We start from the raw sequence: 15520 nt of genomic DNA on the forward strand, positions 1-15520 counted from the left end.
GCTATACCACGCTGGACTGCCACTTCCAGACTTCTTTCTTCTTAAGCCCATGTTCTGTCGCTCGTAGCTGAGTCTAATTGAAACTGAGGCAGGTGACATTCAGCAAGTCACTGAAAGCAAATGCATCAACCTGGATGGTATTCAGTGATGTCAAGCAAATTTTTTCAAAGGACTTCTCCTGAGGCCAGAAATATATGATGCTCAGTGAAAAGCATGATTCAGTGAAGAATCCTGAGAGGTGGGCCATCATATTCCAACTTCAGAGAGAACCTGTGCAGTCTGGGTGTTCACAGGTGTCCCAGTGGGTCAGAGGACTGAGAGGATGAAATCTGTAGCCAAAGTGACAAGTCTCAACCCAGGTCACGTGCTGTCACCAACTTCATGTAATTCGATGCATATTAACTAATTTTAATTCTATAACCAGCAGAAGAGGATATCTGGGCAGGCACTTTTCCTTTAAAAACTAGCTGTCTCACATGATGCCTGTTACTCAACCTCTCTGGGTCTTTTTATCTGCAAAATGAAGGGCGAGACATCCCCCTAGAAAGGTGGTCCCCAAAAGCTCCATGTGGCCTCTCCTGTTGCAGAGCACAGGCTCCGGACGCGCAGGCTCAGCGGCCATGTCTCACGGGCCCAGCCACTCCGCGGCATGTGGGATCTTCCCGGACCGGGGTACGAACCAGTGTCCCCTGCATCAGCAGGCGGACTCTCAAACACTGCGCCACCAGGGAAGCCCTGTGGGGTGGTTTTAAATGTTTTCATCTAGCAAAGTTAAAAGTTGGCAACGCTCTTCCTCCCCTTCTTCCCTCTCCTTTCCTTCTCTTCCTTCTTCCTTCTCCTCTCCTTTGTCTACTTCTTATTTTTCTGGGCCCAGCACTGGGCTGAGTACTTCAGACACTTTAACTCAGTCCTCACATCCATCCTAAGAGGCCAAAATTATCACCTTCTATTTTTTCAGATGGAGAAACTAAAACTCAGAGAGAGTAGTAGATTACTCAAGGGCACACAGCTGGCAAAATGCATTCACTTAATCTCTAGTTTCCTGCCTGCATATTGAACAGGAATAAGATTTGCAACAGGTAAGAGTAAATGACATGACGTAAGTAAAGCATCTTTTTTTTCTAATTGCAAAGCTATAAGGCAATATCTTTGAAACAATTTCTCTACAAACAGGAGAGTTAAAAAAAATGTTCTGTAAAAAACATACCTGTGTCCTTATGTGTAAACAGTGTAACTATGAAGAATATCTTAGTCTGAGGAAGTTTATTGTTACATTTTTGCAATAGGTGAGGCACAGCTGTCTCCTGCTTCTCCAACATCTCAATTAAAAAAAGAAAATAATCAAGGAAAACAGTGAAATTAAAATTAAACAAATGCAAACGCCTAAGGTTTTTGGAGAGAAAAATGACCATAATCTGTGTGTAGCACAGCATCTAGAGCATAGTGGGTACTTACAAACGGTAGCTTTCGTGTCGCTTCAGCAGCACATATACTAAAATCAGAACAATACAGAGAAGATTAGCATGGCCCCTGCTCAAGGATGACAAGCAAATCTGTGAACCGTTCATATTTTTTATGTATAACAAAATCACTTTGCTATGTAGCAGAAACTAACACAACATTGTAAATCAACTATACTTCAATTAAAGAAAAAAAAGAACGACAACAAAAAAAACCAGTAGCTTTCATTAATTCCTTCTGTCAGTACTTACTGAGCATCTAACATGTGCCAAACACCGTTATGTACCCTGAGATACAGCAGCTAAGAAAAGAGACAAAAACCCTTCTCCTTGGAGCTGATGTTCTAGGGCTTGTTACCTCTGTGATTACATCCTCTGCTACAGCTTTCACCCAGGTGTACTCTCTCTGCTCACAGGAGGAAGGAGAGAGGTTCGTGGCCATGCTCCACTCTGCAGCCCTTCCGATGCCACGGCAGCGCGGACATGGGGGAGAAGAGGTGCTCTCTGGGGGAAAAGGAAAGGTGACGGGAGGAGGACCTGGATAAAGGCTGGAGGCTAGAAGAGTCTGGCAACCGGAGGACCGGGACCTGGGGTTGGAATCTTCCTCCCAGCAGTTTGGGCAAATCTGGTGTCAGAGCAGAAAACCAAAGCTCTGCGGGTGGTGGTGCCTGCCTGTCCCTCCCACCTCCGGCCTCCATTCCACCCATGCCAGGAGGCTAGGTACCTTCTGGACTGATGGGAGGAATGTTGATAGGAGAAGATGGAAACTTCCCTTGGGCCCTTTGTGTCTCGGACCCCAGAGCTTTATAGGAGGAAAACGTAAAAAGTGAAAAGGTTTTAGGGCCAGAAGTTCCATTTCTGGCCTGTAACTTGCCATCTTTACCTCTTACCGCCTTTAAACCCTACTTCACTGGATTCTTGGAAGGATTAAAGGACTGGGTTCCTGTAAAAGCACCTGCTCATAGTAGGTTATGTATCCCTGTTGGGCTGGTTTGTTTGCCCAAGATTGGGATGAACAGATCGCTGGGAAGAGAAAGGGTGGGCTTCTTTTCCTCAGTGCCCTCCCTCACTTTCTGGCTGGGTCCACAGCCCAGTCCCCACACACTCTGCTCATTCCTGCTCTCCTATCTCCCAGAGTCCTCCCCCAGAGCAGACCCTGAAGCACCCCCAGAGAGCCCCTTGTATCCCAGGGAACCCAGTTTGCAAACTATGCAAAACTCTCCCAGAGAAATTTATTTCAGACTTTAGTACCAGCCTTTAAAAACGAGTTAATGTCATTAACCACAAAAACCCAAAAAAGAGTTGTGAGTACAAGAAAACCAGGAACTCTGGGGATGGGCTCAGGCACTGAGATTTTTTTCAGCAGCTCCCCAGGTGACTAAACCAGGGCTGGGAAGCATGGATTAAGGAGAATAATCACAACATAGAGGAAGTGCGTCAGTGCACAAATGCATAAGATGCTTTGGAAACACAGGTGAGTTAAAAATAAATTAAGCCTGGGCAAGGGAGAGGATGTCAGGAAAAGTCACAAAGGGGAGGTGACATCTGAGCTCAACTTTAAATGAGGGAAGTTGGTCTCTAGGGCCTCCCTACTTGAGATATGGTCTGCAGACCAGCAGCACTAATGTCTCCAGGGCTCTTGTTAGAAACGCATAATCCTAGGTCCCCTCCCAAACCTACTGAATGATAATCTGCATTTTAACAAGCTCTACAGGGACTTCTCTGGTGGTCCAGGGGGTAAGATTCCGCGCTCCTAATGCAGGGGGCCCGGGTTCGATCCCTGGTTGGAGAACTAGATCCTGCATGCATGCCACAACTAAGAGTCCGCATGCCGTAAGTAAGGTTCCCATGGGCCACAACTGAGACCCGGCACAGCCAAAATAAATAATTTAAAAAGTTTAAAAAATAAATAAAGTTTATTAACAAGGTCTCCAGGTTACTAATAGGCACGTTAAAGTGTGAGATGCCTTGGGCTAAATGCACAAGGTGAAGTGCATTTGCCATCATAAACCTGGCCAGTTTAGATTCATCAATGGTTTCCTACACCTGAGGTTGGTTTTTCTATTTATCTTTTAAAACCCAAACGTAATGTTCTCAAGGGTTGACCCGAATGCCATTCCATGATGACATCTGCAGGTCTGAAGGTGAGGACTGAGTGTTTTAGTCAATCCGCTAGTGGGGAATGTATTTATACTACAGGTGTGGACACTCTTCGATGGCTCTGGAGGTTGGACAGGCTGGGATGTAGGGCCTTTCTCGCACCAGATTTAGCTCTCAGTGCAGATAGACCAGTGTACTCGCCCTCAGACACATGTTGGGCACACAGCCTTCCTTGTGGGTACCATTTTAACTTGTGTCACATTTCTTAGGGATTGGTGGGGAGGTGGGGGTGGGGAGGCCCCTCTGAATGGCTGCACGTCCCACAGGCCAGCTTCCAGCCTCAAGGAGCCAACCCCGTGTTCTAGTTTAATTCCAGGTTCCAACTGGGTGTAGGGATAACTCCAGGCTGACATGTTTCAGCACAACCCAGGCCAATTTGGGTTTTATTCAGCCCCTTCTCTGCCCATCTAAGTAAGGAAATAAATCACTTTTCCCTGAAAATACCGTGAGAAATGAATTGTTTCATGCAAAGTCCACATACCTGATGTGTTCACACACTTATGGAAGGCAGCACTCTTCTGTGGGTGTGTACTAGGGGAAATCCTTCCAACCTTGGCAGGGTTTATGTGAGAACTGAATTAGGAACCCTACATCCCGCTCTCACCCAGGCACTCGATATGCCATCCTTTACACAACGCAGCTGCCCACACTGTGCGGCATGCGAGATCCTAGTTCCCCAGCCACAGATCGAACCCTCGCCCCCTGCAGTAGCAGCTCAGAGCGTTAACCACTGGACCGCCAGGGAAGTCCCGGTGCAGTTGCTTTAATGTCTGTCCTCCCGTCTTCTGTGGTGGCTGAGGCAGGTGCCGCGCTCCCGCCCGGCAGCGCCCATCCCACGTGTATGGAGACGGAGGACAGCACGAGTCCTCGAGACTGCTGCTCCCCAAGCTCTGTCCACAGACCTGGTAGCTGGGTTATAGGCTCTGTTCTTGGACCACGCCCCCCAGTTCCAACTGAAGAGTTTGGGGAACGCACCATTGAGACCACAACCTTCACCCACACAAGGTATGCCACAGTGTTATTTTTAAGTCCTCCAAGTAAACAAGAGTCTAAAATAGTCTTCCATGGTATTATTATTTTTTTGGCTTCTCCACGCAGCTTATGGGATCTTAGCTCCCTGACCAGGGATGGAACCCACACCCCCTGCACTGGAAGCGCGGAGTCTTAACCACCGGACCACCAGGGAAGTCCAGTGTTCCATTGTAAATAGCAGTTCTCTGAACGCTTTTCCTTCTACCGACATAAAACTCTTATACTGGAGAGAACGGTCTCTCCTCTTTGCCACGGAAGGCCATCTACCTGCATGATTTATCCCACCTAGCCTCTGGACTCCATCTTGCCACGTCTGTTCATAGCCCTTACCCTTCTCAAGTTTTGTGGTTATTATTTGCCCCAAGCCCTACCCTCCTCCACTTGAGAGTATGCCTTCTTCCTGCATCTGTGACACACTCTTCTGGTTCTCCTTCCATTTCTCTGATCAACCCTTCTCTTCCCACCTAAATAAATACTCCCAAGCTCTCGTTTGCAGGCCTTCTCTCTTCCGCTTCTCTCCTTAGGAGTTTTGTCCACCTTGATAGCTTCATTCATTGAGCACATTAGGGAGGGTAGTCCCAAATCTTTACCTGCCTCCAGCCGCAGACCAGTGTTTATAACTTTTTACTTGACATCTCCACTTGCTTGCCAGACCAAACTCCTCACCTTCCACTGGAATAGCGCCTTCGCCTGGCTTCCTGGTCTCCGTCAATGTCAGCACACAGGCGGAGGTTCTCAAACATCACTGAGCTTAACATTATTATCATTATTTTCCTGCCTCATTGGTTCCCTGAAACTCAGCAGCTCTCCATTTTCCAAATTCATGCTCTCCCTTCTGCTGAGGTTTACAAAAAGATTGAACCAAATCAAAGTGGTTTCAAAGAGTTCTGTCTCAACTTACTCACAGCCCAGAACACTGATTATCCTTGACATACATGGCCCAGACCAGACCCGTCCAGTTTCTTCCCCAGGTTTATTCTAAGCGGAATGAACCTGGAAGGACCCTTGACACCAGGGTCATGGAACTAGAAGGATGAGAACCCAAGACTTTTGTGCATTTGGTGGAGTGTCTGCTCGCTGTTCCCTAGACACACCCAAGCTTTCCTTCTCCATGTTAATATTCCCTCCCCAGTTGAAATTATACCTATCCATTGCTCAGAATTTACCATAAATAACACTACTCTTCGAATGCTGTAATCTCCCCCTCCTTTGAACCATGCCCGCTGCCACTGTAAGCTTCTTAATGACTGAAAGCTGTTTCCCATGCATTTCTTTATCTGTCACCGCCCCCTCCCCTCACCCAGGCACAAGGCCTTGAAGACAAGTGCACAATACATGTTGGTTCCTCATTGTCAAAGAGGTATGTCTGATCATCAGTTTTTGTATAACACCTATTTCTTTTATTCTTACATGCACATTTTTCACAATTTAATATGGGTGAAGTCAGGCTTCATCTTATAATCACTGGCTGCAATAATTTAATTAGCAGCATTTTTTCTTTCTTGGTGGTACATAAACTATGGGTGCATCTTACACTTGATAGGGTCTTAGATTCAGTGAAATAAAGTATCATTCAAGCATCCCTGATAACAATTCTGTTTACTCTTCTATCTTCCTGTCTCTAAGGTGAATCGCTCCGTTCTCAAAATTTCCTTAGTTCCTGTTCTCTACTCCTACTGTTGTGTCCTTTTTACCTCACTTAATTTTCTACTTTTCTCAAGTAGAGTCAGATTATCACACTGCAATAAAGCTGTGCTAAATCTGATGGTGTCATTGGTTCATGGTCCCACATGATAAAATGCTATTTACAATTCTACATGTTTGCTACAGAACGAACTCCAGTTTCACTGTATAAGCTAGTTAAAATACATCTTTTTTTTTTTTTTAAGTGTGATCAGGCCACCATGTTATATGAGCCTCAATTTATGAAGACAACGTAGTCAGCAGCAGAGCAGTATTGGAATTACATAAGACCACCAAAGCAATAGGATATATTTAACGACAATGTATCAATAATTATCATTCTTTGAGTAGCACTGTGGCCTAGGAGAGTCTCTAGAGAGTAAAAGTTTCTAAACATGTCCAGGTGCCCTGTACCATCCAATTTCCTTGTTTATGTACCTTCATTCTTCATTTGTCCCTGAAGCTGGGAGAGCCGCTGGTCTTGGGCCAGGCAACTCCATGGAGGGGAAGCTGTCCTGATAAACACTGGGAGGGATGGGGGACCTGCTGTGACCCCTAGAGTTGCAGAAAAAGCTGGTCTCTCACCTCTTCCTACAACCTAGGATCCAGCCAAAACAGACGACTTGCCCCGCAAACTATACTCTGCAATCCCAAACTTTCCTGCCTCTCTCATGCCTTTGCTCAGGCCAGTCCTTCCATCTGCAGTAGCACTGTGTAACAGGACTTTCTGTGACTGTGGAAATGTTCTCGAGGTCTGCACTATTAAATACAGTAATCGCTGGCCACATGTGGCTGTTGATAGAGCACTTGAAATGTGCCTAGCACAACATGGCAAGAACTGAGTTTTTAATTTTATTTAACTTTAATTAACTTAAATTTAAATAAATATATAGCCAGTGGCTACCATATCGGACCGCACGTATCTGGCATGTACTTTCTACATGTGCACCTAGCATGAACATTTCTTCTCCAAATCCCCAACCTTCAAGGAGCAGCTCAGAAGCTGTTTTCTCCACGAGATCCAGTCTTCCACTGGAAATCATTCTTTCCTTCCTTAGAATTCCCATTACATGATGAACCATTTTTGTTGTGCTTAATACTTTTTTAACTTACACGTAATCGTATACGATATCCTTGACCAGTCCTTTTTCTGAGAGCTATACAAGAATAAGATGATCTCTTACTCTTAATGTGGACCCTACTATATCTAGTGCAGGGATTTTTTAATGTTTGCTGCATGAATCTATACTAGAAGCAGAGTAATTCACATTAACAATGAGGAATTGACAATGATTGCTGTGCAGTAAAGGATTAACCTTGACAAAAGAAAGGTTTGGGCCTTGGCCTCTAGCTCCTGGGAGGTAACTTCTAAACCCCTGGACTGTCCTGCCTGATTGGAGGGTCTTTGTTCACCTGGGGGCCTACGGCCATGCCAGATGGTCTAAGCTAACAATGTGATTTATGATGGGGTCTCAGGCTGAGATTTATCAGCTCAGCCTCTGAAGGAACTGGAGACTAAGGTCAGCCATACAGGCGGTCAGCTGTATTCAGATGGCCAGCCCCCAGTAAAAACTCTACACTTTGATGGGTTTGGGTGATGTTTCCCTGGTTGGCAATACTCAGTGCATGTCGTCACACATTGCTGAGAAAAATAAGCACTGGCACAGGGCAGCTATTCAATATTTAATGAATGGTTGAATGGATGTATGAATGAATGATGTCCCTTAATATTGCAAAATCATGCGAGTTGCCAGACTCACCCAGGTCAAATCATTTCATCTGGGATCTGAGTTTTCTTTTTCTTTCCTAGATGGGCACTTAATCCAGTGTAGGGTTTACAGATTTTTTTATTCCTATTTTGAATCTTAATTTCCTGTCTCCTATCCAGAATGCCCCTAAGCTTGTCCTTCATTTTTCCCTTCCCTTTATAGCTGAATCCTAGGCTTCATAAGGGTCTCAGAACATTCATCTGGGAGGCATTTGAGTCTTTTTTTATTGGAGGGAGGCTCTCATGAACCTGTTCACACACAAGAACAGAAGAAGACAGTCCCAGAGCGGCAAGAAGTGGGACACAACACAGCATGAACAATGAGCAAGCCCACGAGGCCTGGGGGAGGGCAGCTGGAGGGCCCCTGGGCTCCTCCGGGAGCCAGGATGCTGCTTGAGGTGGTCCAGGGGCTGCTGCTCTGTCTGTGAGGGGTCACGCTCAGCAGGTCCACGTGTGGGCGGCCGGCCAGACACCAGAGATGTCCGTGCCCTTCCCCAGGCATAGCCTCAGAGCTCCTAGGCTAACACTGACCAATAAATTAAGTTGAAAAATATGTAGGAAGCTGGGAATATCAACCGGGAGTATTTGTCGATGGCGTGGGTGTTCTGGAAGATGCGAAGACCCACCTGGCCCTTCAGAAGCCCCTTCTTCCTGGAGGAGTTGGATTCACTGCTCAGGGCCAGGTGGACCACTATTTTGTCTTGCCTTTCTTCTTCTGTCAGAATATGGCTTCTCGGGTACCCGGCCAGGCTGTTGGCCTCAGACTCACTGTAGCTTCCACCCAACATCATGGTTCTTGAGTGGAGCATTCCACACATGCATGGGAACTGTGGGCAGCAAACACAAGGGGAGATGTCAGGCATGTTTCAGCCTGTGAGAGGCCCAGGGGAGGCTGCCTGGGCTGAGAGTAAAGCCCATGGCTTCTCAGAACCACAGAAAAGGCAGAACTAGAAGCATCTCCAGAGATCACTTTGTCCAACGATTCTCTATCCTGGCTGTGTATTGGAGTCACCTTGGGAGCTCTTTAAACTGGCCATGCCCAGGCTCCACTCTAGACTAATTAATTTAAGGCTCCCAGGTGATTCTGCTATGTAGCCAGGGTCCAGAACCACTGATTTAGTTCAAATGCCCTCAATTGCAGAAGGAAAAACTAAGACCAAGAGAGGCTATACAATTCTCCTGGGATCAGACAGTTAGTGTCAGATTCAGGACTTTAAACACACATCTTCTGGTTCCAGCCGTGGACCTCCACCACTATGTGCATGAATCAAAAGATGATTAGGTAGGAGAGTGTCCTTATTCTAAAGAGTTCCACTTAAGGGTAAAGGGTCATGGTACCTATCATGTATTTTTATTTTTATTTTTTTATTTATATATTTTTTCTTAGATAATCCTCCAAGTTTTTTTTTTAAATTGATGTATAAGTGATTTACAGTGTTGCATAATTTCAGGTGTACAACAAAGTGATTCAGATATATAGAGAGATAGATACATACACATATATATAAAACGTTTTTTCAGATTCTTCTCCATTATAGGTTATAACAAGATAGTTCCCTGCACTATACAATAGGACCTTGTTGTTTGTCTCTTTTATATATAGTAGTGTGTATCCGTTAACCCAAACTCCTAATTTATCCCCCTCCCCACTTTCCCCTGTCATGTATTTTTTAATGGTTCAGCTGCACCAACAAAAGTATGTTTATATGAGAAAAAGCTCACACAAAAATGGCAAAATGTCAACAATGTTGGATGGAGGGGCAGGGTGTATGAATGTATATTATCCTATTTTTTTCAACCATTTCCGTGAGTATGAAAATGTTTATAAGAAATTATAGGGTGGAGGGAAGGGAATGGTCTTGTCTAACTCCTCCCCACCGTTAGAGTCAGCAAAGCTGACTCCGGTTAACAGCTGGTTCATGAACCCATATTTGTTGGATGAAGGCTTTGCTATGTTTTTTTCTTTTTTAATTTTATTTATTTATTTTTGGCTGCTTTGGGTCTTCATTGCTGCGGCATGGGCTTTCTCTAGTTGTGGCGCGCGAGGGCTACTCTTCATTTCAGTGCTCGGGCTTCTCATTGCAGTGGCTTCTCTTGTTGCTGAGCACGGTCTCTAGGTGCACAGGCTTCAGTAGTTGTGGCACATGGGCTCAGTAGTTGTGGTGCATGGGCTCAGTAGTTGTGGCGCATGGGCTTAGTTGCTCCATGGCATGTGGGATCTTCCCGGACCAGGGCTCGAACCTGTGTCCTCTGCATTGGCAGGCGGATTCTTAACCACTGCGCCACCAGGGAAGCCCTGAGGCTTTGGCATGTTTTGAATGACTCTATACAGGAAAGTCCAATGCATTATAAATCAAAAGTATTTAAATATAATCCAAAGGTATTTGATAATAATCAATGTACAGATTATTGAAAATTTAAACAAGGATTCACATACCCAAGTAAAAAAGGTTTGTGTTTGGCTGTTGCTGGCCAGAGGTATGACGCCTGCCTGATCCAGCCAACTGACCTTGGGTTTATTCTCAACCTGTTGGCTTTAATATGTTTCTAACCTGGCTCTCAGCCCTGTGGTGCCTCTGTTTTTCCATCTGGGAAAGTGAAATAATGACATTTCACACATTTCCTCCTATTGTCATGGATCTTGAAATACGCACGCAGATGGATACCAGGAAGCTTTAGAACGCAAAAATAGGTGAATGATTTTATGTCAAATCAGAATGACTTGAAGTACTTTTACACTTGAAGAAATCTGTGGTTTGGAGAGCTATTTTTTAAATCAGGCATGATTGTTTCATTACTATTTCTATGTCTTATCCCATCAGCAACAATAATTAAGTAGCACATTAATACATTCCTAGAATAATTAACTCATAGATTTTAAGGATAGAAGGTCAGGGAGAGGTCATCTATTCAATTCTTTGCATTTAGATAAAATCACACCCAAACTTTGGTAAAATTGTGAGATATTGTTATATCACTGGGGACTTCTTTTTTTGTAAGACATGGGTCTTCTTTTTCCTTGCTCTAAACCGAAATTCTTTCTGCTAAAATAAAAAGAGACATTTAAGGTTTTGAGTTAAAATCAGGAAATGCCCCAAATTATGGAAAATCTCTTTTTCCCACATCAGCTCATTTCTAAGAAAAATTAAGTGGCACCTGGTGCATTGGACAGGTCTGGATGATCAGCCAAAGCATTCAAGCACATATAGGGAAGCAGAGCTATACTCTGCCTGCTGGCTTCAACCCAAAGCAGCGTGGGTCCCCTTTTGAACCATGGTGAACCTAGCAGGCTCCAGTCAACTTTGCCCTCTGCAGAGCAGAAGTCAAACCTCAGTGAGCATCAGAATTGCCTGGGAGCTTGTCAGCAAGGCCAATTCCAGGGTGCCATCTCTGGAGATTCTGAGCCTGTAGGTCTGGGGTACAGCCCTTAATCTTCATCTTTAATAGGCTGAGAAGGTGAATCCAGGCCAGGTGCTCCTGGGCTCCCACTTTGGGAACCTCAGCTCCACTGGGGGCCATGTTAACGTTGTGAACAGTGGCTTCTCTGTGGGGCAGCGGGAGAGAGATTTCGCGTCCTCCCACCGGTCTGCCTCCCCAGCAACCACAGCTTCTCAGCCTTTCAACTGCGTGCTTGACAACAATGGAGAACAAGCCCTCACTCCCCGGCTGTCTGTTCCCATAGACATGGAGCTAGACGCGGAGCCCAAAGGGCTGTCCACGTATGATTTCCTCATTGCTCTTTAGCCAGCATCGTATCATCACTGGCAAACACCGGGCCCATCATATGGTAACAGGTTAATAATGATCTGCCTGAGTACAAGTTATGTGCTGTTAATGGTTCATGGGCGCATATCTGTCGGATGAAGGCTTTGCTATTTTTTGAACAGCTCTACACAAGGAAAGCCTAACAGATTACAAATCAAAAGTGTTTAAGTATATTCCAAAGGCATTTGATAATGATCAATGCACAGATTATCAAAATTTGAGGGAATTCCCTGGTGGTCCAGGGGTTAGGACTCGGCACTTTCATTGCCAAGGGCCTGGGTTCGATCCCTGGTTGGGGAACTAAGATCCCACCAGCTGGGACAAAAAAAATTGAACAAATCCTCAAATGCTGAAGCAAAAGTATTTTGAAGACAATTTAAAATATAAACTCTTAAACAATCTAGCATATTTGAAGACAATTGGAAATATTTAACAGGTATAATGTGGGCATTAAAAGACTATTTTTAAAAAAGGCAACAGGTCCTCTTTCCTAAAATTTAAAGCTCCCTTTGCTAAGGAGCTCCCAGCCAGCTAGACACACATAAATGTGGAATTTTCACGTCCCCTGATCTCTACAACTTTTAGGTAAACACCCATTTTGATCAGTACAATGACTAGCAAGGATTTGGTAACAAGTTGGCATTTTATTTCTTAATGTGATTAATAAGAGTCCGCATATGAAGAGGATAGATTTTCCCTCTCTGCCCAGGGGCATTGCCCTGAATTCCCCCTTTGCATTCCATCCCATAGTAGACTTTACTATAGTGCAGTATCATATAGATAGCATAGTATTTCCAATGAGTCTAAAGGCTAAGGTTGTGTGTGGCTGAATTTTCACTGGGCCAGAGCACTGATAAATACAGGAGTTTTTTATTCTAGAACTTTCCTCTTGTCTGTTCACAGGACGTAAAGACATTCTCCCTAGACAGGTTCAGTAATGATAGTGATAATTTATGTGCATCTAGAACCACACAGTTTCAAAACAACTCTCATACATTTTTGTAAGGGTATTGTGACCCTTACAATAACCCTGGGAGGAAGGTGGGGCGAGGGTTCTGTTATACTTTTTTTTAACAGATGAGGAAACTGAGGCCCAACATAAATGGCAGAGTTGGGCCCAAGAACCCAAGTCTTCCTAGTCTTTGTCCAAAGGCTTTCTACTTTCTGGGATCCTTTGTGATGGAAGCTAGAATATTCTAAAACGGATCCTCCTCCTTTTGCACAAACATCTCCCTTTTCTCCATGAAAGCTCCCTCCCGCTATTCTCATCCAACCAGCAGCATGGGCTCCAACAAGGAAATGAATGAAACTTCTCTCACCTTCTCCTGCAGCTTCCGCTGTTTCCTCTCCTGCACGGTGGTCAGGTAGTTGACGGCCGCGTACTCCAGCACCGAGAGGAACACGAACACGAAGCTGACCCAGAGGTAGATGTCCACGGCCTTGATGTAGGACACGCGGGGCATGGAGGCGTTCACACCCGTGATGATGGTGGACATGGTCAGCACCGTGGTGATCCCTGCAGCATCCAGCTTTAGTTCAGCCACTGACAAGGGTACACAGCTGCCCTCACATTTCACTAAGTCCCTTTTTTTTTTCAACTATTAACCATTTTATATAGATTTTTGTAGTATGTTTCTTCCAAGGTCTTATGATGCTTAAAGAGATTTTATGTATAGTAGTGTGTATACGTCCATCCCAATCTCCCAATTTATCCCTCCCCCTCTGGTAACCATAAGGTTGTTTTCTACATCTGTAACTCTATTTCTGTTTTGTAAATAAGTTCACTAAGTCCCATTTTACATTTGCTCTCTCTCTTTTTTTTTTTAATTTAAAAAAATTTTTTTTTGCGGTACGTGGGCCTCTCACCGTTGTGGCCTCTCCCGCCGCAGAGCACAGGCTCCGGAAGCGCAGGCCCAGCGGCCATGGCTCACGGGCCCAGCCGCTCCGCGGCATGTGGGATCTTCCCGGACCTGGGCACGAACCCGTGTCCCCTGCATTGGCAGGCGGACTCTCAACCACTGCACCACCAGGGAAGCCCCATTTGCTCTCTCTTACGTCTAATAGGAAGTGGCCAGGGCACGTTTCCACCTCATAGAGGTGTGAGGATCTGCAAGGATCTGCTCCCGAGCAGCCAACCCATTCTCCTCCCAGCCAACTGCCTGTCCACTTTCACTCTGAGCCACTTGGGAGCCTGGGTTTCTGTGATGTGGTTGCTAAGATCAGCAGAGCTTCCCAAAGGATCTGCTCAGATGTGGACTTTAAAACAGTGGCTATGAAAATCAACTCTACTTCAATAAAAAATAAAAATTAAAAAGCAGGGGCTCCAAGACCCCTCTCAAGGAACCTTCCCAAACTTCAAGGAAAGAACACATCCTCCCTCACCTGAGTCCAGGAAGACTGTGGAAATTCCTGGAATTTCCTGTCATACAGGTTTCTTCTTCACTGTGCCTTGCTGGTCCAACCCTCACATGTCTCAGTGCCCAACCTGATTTTGTCCAAATCTCGATGATGAGTTGCAAATGTTTACTCTGGCATTTAGGGTCTGTGAAGGACTAAACCACAGCTCCAGGGAGTACAGCCCTCTCCTTCCCAGAAATCATGAAATATGGGCCCTGCTCCCAAACTCTCAGTCTGTCTAAATAAGGCCAACGAAGTTTTTGTATTTGCATGGTAAGTTTGGGCATTTGTCGAATTGTCTTATTTATCAAAGTACTGAGCTCTGATACGGCCAGTGGTGGAAGTCTACACCCCAGGTAGGTGTTATCTTTCTGAAACGATTTGAGCAGAGCTGATGCGGTTTGAGCGCCCTGTGGTTTTCACAGTGTAGTCTGGGAAACTGAGGGCAGTATGTGAATGGAAAGCAAGAAGCAGGAGGAAAGTTCGCTCCTTCTGACTCTGACAGCCCATCGGTTAAGGACCCTGAATGATGATTTTACTTCTTCTTTACATAGTGATTGATTGAAAAAAAAAAATAACCACCCTATCACACCTTATCAAATGCTTTTACCCAGTGAAACTCTGGCGGGCACAGCTCTGCGGTCGATCCAGAAGGACACCCAGGACAGCATGACCATCAGGGTGGCGGGAAAGTAGGTTTGCAGCAAGAAGAAGAAGATGTGGCGACGCAACGTGAAGTTAATGTAGAGACGGTTGTACCAGCCTGGGGGACACAGGAAGAAGCCAGTGAGGTTCCATCGCAGAGGCAAAAACAAACTCCTTCCCTGGGGGCCCTTCCTCCCCTGTCACCACACTCATCTTCAGCAGAAAGTTAAAAGTTAATGATTCAAGGGGCTTCCCTGGTGGCGCAGTGGTTAAGAATCTGCCTTCCAATGCAGGGGACGTGGGTTTGATCCCTGGTCAGGGAACTAAGATCCCACATGCTGTGGGGCAACTAAGCCTGCGTGCCGCAACTGCTGAGCTCACACAACACAACTAGAAAGCCCATGCACCACAACTACTGAGCCTGCATGCTCTGGAGCCCCGGCACCACAACCAGAGAGAAGCCTGCACACCACAACGAAGAGCCCTCACACTGCAGCAAAAATATCCCGTGTACCACCACTAAGATCTGGCACAGCCAAAAGTAAATTAAAAAAGAGTTAATGATCCAAAAAAAGAAAAAAAGGGAATTCCCTGGCGGTCCCGTGGTTAG

At 45.4% G+C, this 15520-nt stretch overlaps 1 protein-coding gene and 1 non-coding gene across 2 annotated transcripts in view; one reads left to right on the forward strand and one right to left on the reverse strand.

Moving 5' to 3' along the window:
* Nucleotides 1-1469: 1469 nt before the first annotated feature.
* LOC115802068 (U6 spliceosomal RNA) lies at nucleotides 1470-1575 on the forward strand. Its single transcript, XR_004022447.1, has one exon. It is a non-coding gene; the product is annotated as a U6 spliceosomal RNA (small nuclear RNA).
* A 1882-nt stretch (nucleotides 1576-3457) lies between these two features.
* Nucleotides 3458-15520, reverse strand: part of GABRR2 (gamma-aminobutyric acid type A receptor subunit rho2) — a 47631-nt gene continuing 35568 nt past the window's right edge. The window contains exons 7-9 of the mRNA XM_022552592.2: nucleotides 14876-15028; nucleotides 13188-13384; nucleotides 3458-8930 (exon numbers count right to left, since the gene is read on the reverse strand). Coding sequence (XP_022408300.1) covers nucleotides 8619-8930; nucleotides 13188-13384; nucleotides 14876-15028 — 662 coding nt within the window. The 3' untranslated portion in view covers nucleotides 3458-8618. The remainder of the gene's footprint in view (nucleotides 8931-13187; nucleotides 13385-14875; nucleotides 15029-15520) is intronic.

Source organism: Delphinapterus leucas, chromosome 12 (assembly GCF_059928025.1).
Source record: "Delphinapterus leucas isolate spDelLeu-1000000601 "Yukka" chromosome 12, BTC_Dleu_Yukka2, whole genome shotgun sequence".
NCBI lineage: Eukaryota > Metazoa > Chordata > Mammalia > Artiodactyla > Monodontidae > Delphinapterus > Delphinapterus leucas.